This window comes from Ailuropoda melanoleuca, chromosome 4, assembly GCF_002007445.2.
Source record: "Ailuropoda melanoleuca isolate Jingjing chromosome 4, ASM200744v2, whole genome shotgun sequence".
NCBI classification, from domain to species: Eukaryota; Metazoa; Chordata; class Mammalia; order Carnivora; family Ursidae; genus Ailuropoda; species Ailuropoda melanoleuca.
Genome location: NC_048221.1, coordinates 17,772,503 through 17,785,954, shown reverse-complemented (window position 1 = coordinate 17,785,954; position 13,452 = coordinate 17,772,503). Strand labels below are relative to the sequence as shown.

Genomic DNA, 13,452 nt, shown 5'->3' with positions numbered 1-13,452 from the left:
CTCTGATTTGGGGAGGGCGAGGTCTCTGGGCGGAACTTCGGGGTGCCACCAGCAGGGCCAGGGCGAGGCTAAGGCACCGGAGCCCCGCCTCCTCCGTTCGGGCCCGCCCCGGAGCTACCCGCCGCCGCGTGCCCGCTCCCACCGGAAGTGCGTCACCAGCTAGGCGCTCAGCCGCCCGCGGCCGTAACTAGAAGTCGAAACAAAACAAGCCGCTAAGGCGGCGGCGGCGGCGACGGGACGGGGGAGGGGCGCGCCGGAACCGGAACCGACCAGACGCCGGAACCGGAACCGAGAGCGGGTTGCCAGGGCCCTAAGAGGGCTGGCGGCGGCGGCCTCGCTCGGTGAGTGGGACGGGCCGCAACTGGCCTGTCTGGCTGGAGCCAGGGAGGCCGCGACGGGGGCCCCGGGCTGCCTGTTCAAGGTCACGGGCCGTGCCAGCCTCGAACCCTCGAGCCCCGCGGCGTGTCGGGCCCACCGATGCAGGCTGGGCCGTTACTCTACGCCCGGGGTCGGCCTCCTGCCTCCGAGAGGACTGGCGGCGAGCGAGGGCGGCTTCCTGGAGGAGGTGGTGACGGGCTCAGGGTTTGGAGGCTGGAGCTGAGTCGCAGCCTGGCCGCGGCCGGGGCGCTGGTCTGTAGTCAGTAACTCCCGCAGCAGTATAGGCCGGCATGGTCTCTAGACAGCCCCTTTCTTGTCTCGGTGTTCCCGGGAGAATGGGGAGGGACGCGACCTTAAGTTGGGGCCTGGTGCAAGGAGGTGGAGGGTGTCCACCACTCGGCTCTGGATCTGTCGTCATTCAAGATCCAGCCCACTAGTCCCCCATAGAAGAACGTCCCTCTTTATTCCACACCACACATACACCTTGGGGAACACAAAGTAGTCACTATTTGCTCTGCTACCATCTCAGGCCAGGCTTGAGGCTGCCACGGGTCCTGGATTCATGGTTCATCCCCACCGTTACCTCAATTTTGAGAACTTTATTTTGGATGGAAAAACAGTCCAGAATCTACTGGTGGGTCTGTGGGAAACTGGGTAGAAGGTCTCTAGCCCAGTACAGATGAGTGAGTGGACCTGGGAAAGAAGGGGATGATGTCTGTTTCATTCTCAAACTGGATGCCCCTCCTATTTTGGCTCTCAGGCAGGGTTGCTGCTGAAAGGGTAGTGTGACAGCTAGATACCCTTTTCACCCCAGCTTTTGCAGGCTCCTCTCTGCTTGGGACAACAGTTGGAGAGAAAAATCCCTCTTGGGATGTAGGAAGGAAAACCAAGCAGAACCATAAGAATAGGTTCAGAGGAGGGTGGGAGCTGGCAGGTGGCAGGTGGAGCACCTTAACCCCAGGACCTTGTCTGGGCAGTGGTAGCACCTGGGCTGAGCCTGTCTTCAGCCACAGGGCCTGGTCCCCTTGCTGCTTGATTGTCTTCTCCTTTCTGCCTTCCTCTTCCACCTCCTACTTCTCGGGTGGTGACTAAGCAGCCAGTGAGAGTGAGGAAAAGTGAGCACCCTGCTCAGAGTGCCAGCCCTGTGGGCTGGAGCCATGGCTCCTCTCCAGATTGGTTGAGGATCCTGGTTCTAGGCCATGGCTGCCTTGACCTGGAGCCTCCTCAGTGAGGCTCCCATCTTTGCAGGTCTGTATGGCAGGCACTAGGAGTCTCTGCCAGAAGTTGTTGCTACTTATATTGTTTATTCTCCCTTCAGGATAGTCTGAGAGTGTCCAGGGCTATATTAGGTGGTGGAGAGCTATTGCTCTGTAGGCTTAGTTGTATCCTGGGTTGCTGAGCCCTGGCTGTAACCGAGGAGCAAATCGTTGGGCCTTGGTACTGATCACTGGTCCCTTCTCATTAGGCTGTCGGTTCCTTGTTGGAGAATTTGGCCACAAAGAGTTGCCAAGATAGCTGGGCCAGGAAGAAAGCGCCGTAGCCCTGACCCAGACGCCGTTGCCGACCCCGGGGCACTCTGGCTGTCGACCAAGCGGCTCAAGATGTCTGGCGGGGCCAGCGCCACCGGCCCAAGGAGAGGTCCCCCAGGATTGGAGGAGGCCACCAGTAAGAAGAAGCAGAAGGATCGAGCAAACCAGGAGAGCAAGGATGGAGATCCTAGAAGAGGTGATTGTGGCATTCCCAGAATGCTTGTGGTCTCCTCCTCCACCCTGTTGAATGTACAGATTAGGGGTTGAGAAATGACATTTTTGCTGTTCCTTCTGTTTTGGTCTGATACTGAGAGAAGGACTCACAGCAGGCTGGGTAGAGCCTCAGCTTTAAGTCTATGTGTCTGGCGGAGATCCTGAAGATGGTGCTTGGTGGGGTGGTGGAGTCTTGGAGGCTGCCTCTCCATCATCATTTCTTGGTTCTTTTCTTTGTTGTCAGGGTCAGCGTCCTCTCGGGAGGAGCAGGCCAAAGAGGGTGAGTAATGTGTAGGCCTTTTGGGTGCTGGAGTGCTAGGGGCGAGGAGGGAGCACTGGGACTCTAGTCTTCATCTGGAACAGTTCTGTTAGGGCTAGGTCTCTGGCACCTGTTTATCCCTATCAGTTTATGGAGACCCTCATAGTCACTGGTACTCCTCCTACAGAGTTGTTGCTTGATTGGAGGCAGAGTGCAGATGAGGTGATTGTCAAGCTGCGTGTGGGAGCAGGTCCCCTGCGCCTAGAGGAAGTGGATGCTGCTTTCACGGACACAGACTGCGTGGTGCGGCTTCCAGGTGTGTCCATCTGCCCTGAGCCCAGCACTGTATTTGAAGCCTCTGGTATTCCCCACCCCAGCTCACTGCCCGCCACCCCCCACTCTGTCTCTAGGTGGTCGGCAGTGGGGTGGTGTTTTCTATGCCGAGATAGAAAGTTCTTGCACCAAAGTACAAGCCCGTAAAGGTGGCCTCCTGCAGCTGGCACTGCCCAAGAAGGTGCCTCTGCTCACGTGGCCCTCTCTTCTGGTAAGTTCCACAGCAGAGTAGGGTAGGGATACCCAGTGTGGTTGACAGAGCCTGACTGCAGTATCTTTGGTAGAAGAAACCTCTAGGAACGCAGGAGGCGGTGCCAGGGCTGCGGTGCCAGGAGAATGGGCAGGAGCCATCTCCCATTGCCCTGGAGCCAGGCCCTGAGCCCCGTCGGGCTAAACAGGAGGCCCGGAACCAGAAGCGGGCCCAGGGCCGTGGTGAGGTAGGCGCAGGGGCTGGCCCCGGGGCCCAGGCAGGGCCCAGCGCCAAGAGGGCTGTGCATCTCCGCAGAGGGCCAGAGGGGGAAGGGTCCAGAGATGGGCCTGGACCCCGGGGTGATGCCCCCCCCTTCTTGGCTGAGACAGCCACCCAGGTGAGAGTGGGGTACCTGTGGGAGCTAGAAGATGGGAGGGTTGGGAGATGGACTGCAGTGGGGGGGGCCACCTGCCAGACCTATAGCTGATCCTGCACACAATCTTGCCACAAATAGGCTGAAGCTGAGGAACAGCTCCGGGTACCACCGCTGAACCCCCAGACCTGCCTCTTGGGCTCAGAGGAGAATCTAGCACTCTTGGCAGGAGAGAAGACCGTGTCTGCCAGGAGTGATCCAGTCTCCCCAGCCATGGCCCGGAGCAGAGACCCTGAGAAAGGTGACCGTTCCAAAGAAGAGATGGCAGTGGCAGCAGATGCTATAACCTTGGTGGCTGGTAAAGGTGGGGCTGGCGGTGGGCAGGCAGAGCCCTAGGTTGGGTTGCAAGGTTGGCAGGTGGATTGGGAATAGAACAGCAGTGGGCGAGAACCTGTCCTGAGTGGCACTGAGCTGTGGTCTCAACGTAGAGCCGGAGTCCATGGTGAACCTGGCATTTGTCAAGAATGACTCGTATGAGAAGGGGCCAGATTCAGTGGTGGTGCACGTGTACGTGAAAGAAATCCGCAGGGACACTTCTCGAGTGCTTTTCCGCGAGCAAGACTTCACACTTATCTTCCAGACCAGGTGGGTGGGTGGGCAGGACATGGGGCAGAGGGTACACTTCAGGCAGGACAGTGTGTCTCATGCTCTTCTTCCCACTCTTCCTCCTGCCCTGTCCCTGTTCTGCTTCTGCAGGGATGGAAACTTCTTGAGACTGCACCCTGGCTGTGGGCCCCATACCATCTTCCGTTGGCAGGTGAAGCTCAGGTGGGTGGTTCTTGGCCCCAGCACTATGCCTGTCCCACCCTGGGCTCCATCTCCCTGGCCCATCTAGCCTGACACCCACTTCACCTAAGTCCCTGAGTTCAGCCTTTCCCCACAGGAACCTGATTGAGCCCGAGCAGTGCACCTTCTGCTTCACGGCCTCTCGAATTGACATCTGCCTCCGTAAGCGGCAAAGTCAGCGCTGGGGGGGCCTGGAGGCCCCAGCTCCACGAGGTCTGCACACGAGCTCCCTTCATTGTCCAGCCCACATAACCCGGACCCCCACCCCCTGCCACATGCTGCTAACCACCAGCCCCCTCATTCCCCCTTTTTAAGGTGCAGTGGGTGGTGCAAAGGTTGCCGTGCCGACAGGTCCAACCCCTCTGGATTCAACCCCACCGGGAGGTACCCCCCACCCACTCACAGGCCAGGAAGAAGCTCGGGCTGTGGAGAAGGAAAAACCCAAGGCTCGATCTGAGGACACGGGGCTGGATGGTGTGGCAGCCCGCACTCCCATGGAGCATGTAACCCCAAAGCCAGAGCCACATCTGGCCTCAGTGAGAATCCTCGGGTGGGGAGGGGAGGGCCAAGGTTAGAGGCTGGAGAACCACAGGGCTGCTCTCTCATGCTCCTCCTTGTTCCCACAGCCCAAGCCCACATGTATGGTGCCTCCAATGCCCCACAGCCCTGTGAGTGGAGACAGTGTGGAGGAAGAGGAGGAGGAAGAGAAGAAGGTGTGTCTGCCAGGCTTCACTGGCCTTGTCAATCTTGGCAACACCTGCTTCATGAACAGTGTCATTCAGTCTCTGTCTAACACTCGGGAGCTCCGGGACTTCTTCCATGGTGAGAGCAGGGCCAGGAGCCCAGGGCTGTGGGCAGAGAGGATACCTTTCCCTGCTCACACCTCTACCTGGCTGCTGTCCCTAGACCGCTCCTTTGAGGCCGAGATCAACTACAACAACCCACTGGGGACTGGTGGGCGTCTGGCCATTGGCTTTGCTGTGCTGCTTCGGGCGCTGTGGAAGGGCACCCACCATGCCTTCCAGCCTTCCAAGTTGAAGGTGATCTGTGGCTACTCCCACCCTGGCTAGAGAGGGTGGGAAAGGCTCGCCAGCTGGGTACATGGTGGGTGTTGGGGCTCCATGCTCACACTTGGCCCCTGCATCCAGGCCATTGTGGCGAGCAAGGCCAGCCAGTTCACAGGCTATGCACAGCATGATGCCCAGGAGTTCATGGCTTTCTTGCTGGATGGGCTGCATGAAGACCTGAATCGCATTCAGAACAAGCCCTACACAGAGACCGTCGACTCGGATGGGCGGCCGGATGAGGTCAGGGATGGGGGCAGAGGTGGGGGCATATCTCATGCACATCCCAGTCCCCAGGTCTCCTTGATCCTCACCACTCTGCTCCTCAGGTGGTGGCTGAAGAAGCATGGCAGCGGCATAAGATGAGGAATGACTCTTTCATCGTAGACCTATTTCAGGGCCAGTATAAGTCGAAGCTGGTGTGCCCCGTGTGTGCCAAGGTGTGAAGGGCTCCCCTGGAAAGCGGCTCCTAGCTTGGTCTAGCTAGCCTGGTCAAATTGGGTTGGGGGCATGTGCATCTTTAGCTGTTGTTTGGGCAAAGAGGCTGACAGGGAGGCCTTCAGCTTCTTTGTGGGCTGCAGAGGTCAGGCTGGGTAGCTTCCCGACTGAGGCGAAAGGGCTGTTTGGGCTCAAAGACAGCTATAAGATGGGGTAGGGGTAGGGGTAAGATTGGAAAGACACGTGGGGTATGATTGAGGGGCAAACTGACACGGGGCAAGTCTGAGCAAGGCCTCAGTTGCCGGCGAGAGGGAGTATTCTCTCCTGGTCGCCCTCCTTGTCTGTCCAGTATTTTCAAGCCTGAGAATTTCCTGGTTGGCCCTGAGGCCCTGAGAGCCATCCAAGTGCCTGGATTGGGCTCCCTGGGCATGAGCGTCCTGTCCCCCACTCCCAGTGCAGCCGCCTAGTGCCATTTGTGCATCCACAGGTCTCCATCACTTTCGACCCATTCCTCTACCTGCCGGTGCCCTTGCCGCAGAAGCAGAAGGTTCTCCCCGTCTTCTATTTTGCCCGGGAGCCCCACAGCAAGCCCATCAAGGTGAGAAGTAAGCTCCTATTTCTGGGTGATCCCAAAGACCCTGGCCCACCTCCCCCATGGACTCTACTCTTGTTACCAGTTTCTGGTGAGCATCAGCAAGGAGAATTCCAGCGCGAGTGAAGTGTTGGAGTCCCTCTCTCAGAGTGTGCACGTGAAGTCTGAGAACCTCCGTCTGGCTGAGGTACATCTGTCCTTCCCCAGGCTCTTAGGCACGTGGATACGCGTATGTACTTAGAGCGCAGACACGGGTGAATGGTCGTTGGCATCTGTACGTGTACCCACGAACGTGCGTGTGACTGCATGAAACCCACGGGTGTGCTAGGACTTGAGACGTGAAGCCAGGCATTTGGGCTGTGCGAGAGAAGTGCTCTCAGGTCCCCAGGTTGCCATCGTTGGGGTTTACTCCCCCTTTCGGTGGGGACCCTCAGCTGTTCTTTCGTCATTGTACAAGGAGCTGGAGCTGCAGGACTATCTTTCTAGCAGCTGTGGTTTTCCCTCTATCCTGCTGCTCCCTCACATTATCCCGGATCTGTGTGCTAGTCTTTCCCAAAGGTTCCTAGCTTCCAGCCTGGAGTGCTCTTTTCTTTGGGGATGAAAGTGGGAAGGAGCCTCCTCTGACGTGGCCCCTCCACAGCAGCCATGTCGCAGCCTCAGTGGGGCCCCACTGATTGATAGAGTGGAGGCCCTCGGTATGGATTGCTGGTTTGGTCGCTGCCTTTCCCACTCTTGGCTTTCAGGCTCTCTGGTGCACCGGGCTGCTTACTCTGTTGGGCACTAAAGCTGGTGCCAACAGAGGCATAGGCTGCTTTGGGGCCACAATCCCCACTCTGCTGCCCAGACCCAAGTTCAGGGCCAAGTCTCCTCCTCGTGCGCTGAGGCAGGGCCAGAGAACAGGCTCGTCCTCACAGAGGATCTGTGCGTTCTCTGTCCCCAGGTGATTAAAAATCGTTTCCACCGTGTGTTCCTGCCCTCCCACTCATTGGACACTGTGTCCCCATCCGACACGCTCCTCTGCTTTGAGCTGCTACCCCCAGAGTTGGCTAAGGAGCGGGTGGTGGTGCTAGAGGTGCAACAGGTAAGTGAGGACCAGCCTGATGGCACGAGGCCCTGCGGGAGGGGGTTAGTCTCACTCGCGCTGGCCTTGCTGAGCCGGACAACCCACCCTAGCGCCCCCAGGTGCCCAGCGTCCCCATCTCCAAGTGTGCAGCCTGCCAGCGGAAGCAGCAGTCAGAGGATGAGAAGCTGAAGCGCTGTACCCGGTGCTACCGCGTGGGCTACTGCAACCAGTGAGGGCCTTCCGCCTCCCCCTCCCCCTCCCTCCTCTCCACGTTTCAGGGGCACCCGACCTCCTCTCCCCATAGAGGCACATGTTTTAAGCCCTCCACTTACTGTTCTACTCTGCTAGGCTCTGGGTGGTGGGGGCAGGGCTGGCATATGCAGTTCCTAAGGCCAGAGGCTAACCCCCCAGTGGCAAGTCATAGGAGGTGGGGCTGAGGCCCTATTCTTAGTTCCCCCTTCCCTCCAGGCTCTGCCAGAAAACCCACTGGCCTGACCACAAGGGTCTCTGCCGCCCTGAGAACATTGGCTACCCATTTCTGGTCAGTGTACCTGCCTCACGTCTCACTTACGCTCGTCTCGCTCAGCTGCTAGAGGGCTATGCCCGGTAAGTGCCCAGTGGTTGGATTAGGGTGGGGTAGTTGGAGCAGAGGCTTGTCAGGATTCTTATTTGCCTTGCTGCCTGTTGCCAGGTACTCTGTGAGTGTATTCCAGCCACCCTTCCAGCCTGGCCGCATGGCCTTGGAGTCCCAGGGCCCCGGCTGTACTACGTTGCTCTCCACTAGTTCCCTGGAGGCTGGGGACAGTGAGCGGGACCTGATTCAGCCGCCTGAGCTCCAGTTGGTGACCCCCGTGGCTGAGGGAGACGCAGGGGTCCCACGGGCATGGGCGGCCCCTGACCGGGGCCCTGTGCCCAGCACCAGTGGCGTTTCTTCTGAGGTGCTGGCCGGTGGGCCTGTTGAAGTTGGTTCCTTGCCTGCTAGTGAGAGGGTGTCTCGGCCTGAAGGTAAGAGTCTGCTAGAAGGCTCTGCAGCTGGGGTAGGGGAGGTTGGGGGAAACTTACTTAGGTCCTGGTAGGTTGAGGAGCTCTGATTGTATGTTTTTTCACAGCTGCTGTGCCCGGATATCAGCACCCAAGTGAAGCCATGAATGCCCACACACCCCAGTTCTTCATCTATAAAATTGACGCATCTAACCGAGAACAGCGGCTAGAGGACAAAGGTGTCTGAGGCTGTGGGTGGGAGCCATGGGGTGGGGTGGGCTGGCCACTGTCCACAGCTGCGTGACCCCTCTCCCTGCCCATGTGTAGGAGACACCCCCCTGGAGCTGGGTGAGGACTGCAGCCTGGCACTAGTCTGGCGGAACAACGAGCGCCTGCAGGAGTTCGTGTTGGTAGCGTCCAAGGAGCTGGAGTGTGCTGAGGATCCAGGCTCTGCTGGGGAGGCTGCCCGCGCTGGCCACTTCACTCTGGACCAGTGCCTGAACCTCTTCACCCGGCCTGAGGTGCTGGCACCCGAGGAGGCTTGGTGAGGACGGGGCGGCAGGCAGGTCGTGGGGCAGGGCAGAGTGGAGATCTGCTGGTCTTGACCCCACCTCTGTCCACTATCAGGTACTGCCCACAGTGTAAACAACATCGAGAGGCTTCCAAGCAGCTACTGCTGTGGCGCCTTCCTAATGTACTCATCGTGCAGCTCAAGCGCTTCTCCTTTCGGAGTTTCATCTGGCGTGACAAGATCAATGACTTGGTGGAGTTCCCTGTTCGGTGAGCGATGAGCCCCTGCTGACTGTAGTCAGGTCATGGGGGGCGGCTAGCCTCCTGGGTGCCTGTTGACTGTCTCACCTTTCTCTGGCTGGGACCCCAGGAACCTGGACCTGAGCAAGTTCTGCATCGGTCAGAAGGAGGAACAGCTGCCTAGCTACGACCTGTACGCCGTCATCAACCACTACGGAGGCATGATCGGCGGCCACTACACCGCCTGTGCGCGCCTGCCCAATGACCGAAGCAGCCAGCGCAGCGACGTGGGTGAGGGCACACGCAGCCAGCAGGATAGGTGGTAGGGGTGGTGGCGTAGGTCATGTTCACACTCTTCCCACCTCGCTGTAGGCTGGCGCCTGTTTGACGACAGCACGGTGACAACAGTAGACGAGAGCCAGGTCGTGACGCGTTATGCCTATGTACTCTTCTACCGCCGGCGGAACTCTCCTGTGGAGAGGCCCCCCAGGGCAGGTCACTCAGAGCACCACCCAGACCTAGGCCCTGCAGCCGAGGCTGCTGCCAGCCAGGTGAGGCATGGGAGAGGCTTCGCAGGCTAGAGAGCTCAACTTGCAGATGGGAGGGGGTGGGGCACAGCCTCCTCTCCTCCAGCCATGGGTCCTTGGAGTCTTGGGATTCATGATCCTCTTACATCAGGGTCCTAGCTAGAGGGATCCCCATGCTGTAGTGACACTTAGGTGCACGCACACCAGGACGTTGCTGTTGGGGTGCATATAGGCACCCTTTTGGCACAGGCTGAGTAGCTGCTCGGAACCTCATTGGGTGGTGGGATGCCACGGACAGACTGTACCTTACATTCTCCCGACTTCCGTCTGCACCTTCCTCACATGCCAGCCAGCCCACAGACCCTCACTTGTCATAACTCCTTTGTTCTGATGTGCACTCAGGACAGGGCCTATCCAGGCTGGCCATGGGCTAGGGTGGCTGCCACCCTCTCTGAGGTGAGCGTCTGTCCCTGCTGAGCCCTTGGGGTCTTCTGTCCCTTACTGACATGGGGTGCCATAGGTCTTGTGGGTGGGCACCTGCATCTCTTTTCTGGACTGGTTTCTTCCTTGCTGTCCTCTCCCTTGAGCCCTTTCTGCTCAGATGCAGAGGAATCCTGATAGGAGACAGTGGTCGCAATCTATCTGGACGTGGGTGGGAGGGAGCCGGATTACTCAGGTTCCAGCTCTACCCTCCATGAGCTACTCTGTGGGAGCCCCAGGCTAAAAAAACCAACCAGCTTAACCATCTCCCCCGGCCAACCCCTGTGGGAAGCTGCATGTCAGTTGGGAAGCTTCTTGAGGGGGCCAAAATGCTGTCAAGATTCGCCTGCCTTGGTGCTCTGTCTAGACAACCCTGCGAATGGCCCACTTGGCTCCCGCCTGCCCACCTCCCTGCTGCTTGACTTGGATTGTGTAAGGGGTTAGTGCCAGTCACCTTGGGCGGGACTTCTGTGGCCAGGGGTCTCTGGGACACCGGGTCCCTCCCCATCCCCTGCCCCAGGTGCTGATGGCCGTTTCCGCACACTGTAGGCTTCCCGGATTTGGCAGGAGCTGGAGGCCGAGGAGGAACCGGTACCCGAGGGGCCTGTGCCCCTGGGTCCCTGGGGGCCCCAAGACTGGGTGGGCCCCCCACCACGTGGCCCTACCACACCAGATGAGGGCTGCCTCCGGTACTTTGTTCTGGGCACCGTGGCAGCTTTGGTGGCCCTCGTGCTCAACGTGTTCTATCCTCTGGTATCCCAGAGTCGCTGGAGATGAGCTCGCCTGCAGGCAGCTGCTGTGAGCTGGCCCACCTGCCTGCCCACCGGGCAATGCCTGCCTCTGTGGTGGGGACCAGCTCTGGGCTTGGGCCTCAGTGTGTGCATCTGGTGGGACAGGGTGGGGAATGTGGCTCCTGCAGGGGCAGAGCATCCTAGGGTGGGTATCCGTCCAGCTGTCTGTCCGTCCTGCTGCTCTGACCCTTGGCCTGGGGCTTAGCCCTGCCCAAGCAGCTTCCTGTATTTAAAGTGTTAATAAAGTGAGACTGTTCAGGCCCGATCTTGTCTCTCTGTCTCAACGCCGCTGCTGTCTGCGCCTGCCTTGGGACCCTCCCTTGGGTGCCGGGGCTCTGAGCCAGCACCCCCGGGATGCCAGGCAGCATACTGGGCAGCCCCCAACCCCTGTCCTCATATTCTGTTGCAGGGACTAGGCCCTGGCCAGGCCCCCGAGGTGGCCCCCACGCGGACAGCCCCTGAACGCTTCGCCCCCTCTGTGGACCGCCCAGCCCCCACCTACAGCAACATGGAGGAGGTCGATTAGCAGGTCCCTGGCTGGTGGGGTGGGGTGGGGACTGGGTTTGGGGAATCCCCGACAGAGGGCCAGCTCTTTGCCGCTTCTCCTTCTCTAACCCAGAGGACACTGGCTTCATCAGTGGGGGTTTGGGGGTATGATTTAGGTGGGAACCTCACAGGTTGGGCCCTCTTGTCAGCTTGACCCCCCTAACCCATGGACCTTGGCTTCTCCAGCCACCCCCAGTGCTGCGTGATTGGATTCTCAGTTGTACCTTCAATTCTTTCTGACTCGCATCATAAACATTATAATTTTATTCTAAAAATTGTAATTTTTTTTTTTTTTGCATTTTGGAAGTGATTGCTGCTGTTTAAATATATTTTAAAAATAAATGATAAATAAGCAGACTTAGTGACTGTGATCCACCAGGTGCTGTGGCCACCTCTCCCCATCCTCTAGAGGGTGTGTATGTGTGTGTATGTGTGTGTAGGTATGTTAAAGGCCCTGAAAGTGCTCTGGTCTGAGGAGAGATGGTGGGGTCCCACCTCAGCCCCCGTGGGTCACGAAGCCGTCAGCTTTTGGGGCCTACCTGCTACCTTTTGATCCCACCAGTTCTGGGTCTCCTGTGGAGGCAGCTGTGTTGGGCATTATTGTCAGTACTTCACACCTAAGGGTGGATGAGTACCCCATGAGGCTCCAGAAGCCAGACAGCGGGTCAGGGAGGACTTCTTGGGCAACAGGAAGCCCTGGAAGTACTGTCTTCCTCCTTCCCTAGTATCAGATCTTTCTTTGCTGCAGTCTGAGCACCATCTGGATCCCTTAGTGGAGAACAGAACAGGAAAAAGTTGCTGTGGGGAGAGAGATCCTGTTGCAAAAGGACAGGCAGTGAGCCCAGAGCTCATCTTGGCTGCTTTCGTGTGGGAGGGAAGGTGCGGGGTCCTGGCAGGCCATTTCTTCCCTTAAGTCTCTGAGACCTTGGCTCCTGGCCTTTGCCCCAGGCTGTTTACCCATAGTGGGTCTATAGTCTTGTCCTAGTTTCAGGGCCTCTGTGACCTTGTATATAGACATAGCAAGGGCAAATCTTGTGAGAAGCTTCCTTGCCTCTTTTCATGGATAATGCTGCCTCTTTTCTCTGTCTAATTGCTTGAGGGTAAGGGTGGGTGTCTCCAGCCAGAGGAGATGAGGAGCAGAGGTACTCATGAGGCAACTGTTTAGATAAGCCAGGTGGGGGGCAGAGGGGCAGGATCTTTGCAGCCCTGTAGATCCATCCCTGTCCCAAGCCTCTGGGGCCAGTCTTACAAAAAGCTTAGCATGTGGGCCCTGCTAGTACACCTTAGCCTCAGTTGGAGTTAGGGGTGGCGGTGAGCAGAGGGTGCTGCTGGAGGCTACCCCTGTGACCAGTGTTGGCTTTTTCTTATGGGAACATGGCACAAGGGCAGTGTAGGGTTGCTGGCTATGGAGTAGAGCCTGGAGAGCTGGGTGTGAGAGCCTGCAGAAATGGTGGAATTGCCAAGCGAGTGCTGGTGCTGGCATACTGTTGGAGGGCCTGCTAGGTATGAACCACAACAGGATTGTACTGGGTCTTTACTGTGTGCAGCCCTGAGTGTCTAGCCACTGGTGGTCTGCTTGTACTGGACGCAGTTGTCGAGGGGCTTTGTCTGCCCCTGACCATAGCCTGGCTGCTGTTGTGTCTGCTATATAACCCTTCTGTGGCATCTGCGCTATGGCACCTACTGCCTCTGTGCTGCCAGCCCAGGACCCTGCCTCTTCCCATGCCACAGCTGGGCCTTGCTGACTGCTGCCTGGCATTTCTCCTTGATCATCTTTTTCTTGATTTTTCTTGAAGTAGTGCCAAAGGCCCATGCAAGCAAGCCAGCCCTTGGGCTGGCCATAAAATGTCATAGTTCTATTCTGTGCAAGTCATAGGGCTCCAGAAGACTGGCTCGCCTGCCACTGCTCTTGTGGCATTCTTGGTAGCATTGGTGGGGCTGCTGTCTCATCCTGTGACATGGCCACAGGATTCCCAGGGTAGGCACCATGAGTGAACCGGAAAAGGGGATGTAGGCTCTAACTCCATTGAGGGAGTCATCACCAGACCTGCAGGACTCAGTGGTGGTGATGATGCTGTAATAAATCCTTTGGTGGCATC

At 58.3% G+C, this 13,452-nt stretch overlaps 1 protein-coding gene across 16 annotated transcripts; it reads left to right on the top strand.

Moving 5' to 3' along the window:
- Positions 1 to 153: 153 nt before the first annotated feature.
- Positions 154 to 11,708, top strand: USP19 (ubiquitin specific peptidase 19). 16 transcript variants are annotated; one of them, XM_034658293.1, is made up of 27 exons: positions 154 to 341; positions 1,844 to 2,103; positions 2,365 to 2,400; positions 2,567 to 2,695; positions 2,790 to 2,923; positions 3,000 to 3,299; positions 3,417 to 3,633; positions 3,764 to 3,920; positions 4,032 to 4,103; positions 4,219 to 4,334; positions 4,443 to 4,657; positions 4,748 to 4,943; positions 5,028 to 5,161; positions 5,270 to 5,428; positions 5,515 to 5,625; positions 6,111 to 6,221; positions 6,301 to 6,402; positions 7,156 to 7,296; positions 7,389 to 7,507; positions 7,747 to 7,884; positions 7,970 to 8,283; positions 8,388 to 8,498; positions 8,587 to 8,803; positions 8,887 to 9,039; positions 9,140 to 9,300; positions 9,382 to 9,560; positions 11,217 to 11,708. In XM_034658293.1, exons 2-27 carry the CDS (start codon positions 1,980 to 1,982, stop codon positions 11,331 to 11,333), a joined length of 3,963 nt encoding a protein of 1,320 aa, XP_034514184.1. In that variant the 5' UTR covers positions 154 to 341; positions 1,844 to 1,979; the 3' UTR covers positions 11,334 to 11,708. The 16 variants fall into 16 exon arrangements, with proteins under 16 accessions (XP_034514184.1, XP_019656643.1, XP_011224962.1 ...); XM_019801084.2 differs by having other exon boundaries at positions 4,437 to 4,657; XM_011226660.3 differs by having other exon boundaries at positions 2,997 to 3,299.
- The last annotated feature ends 1,744 nt before the right edge of the window (positions 11,709 to 13,452 follow it).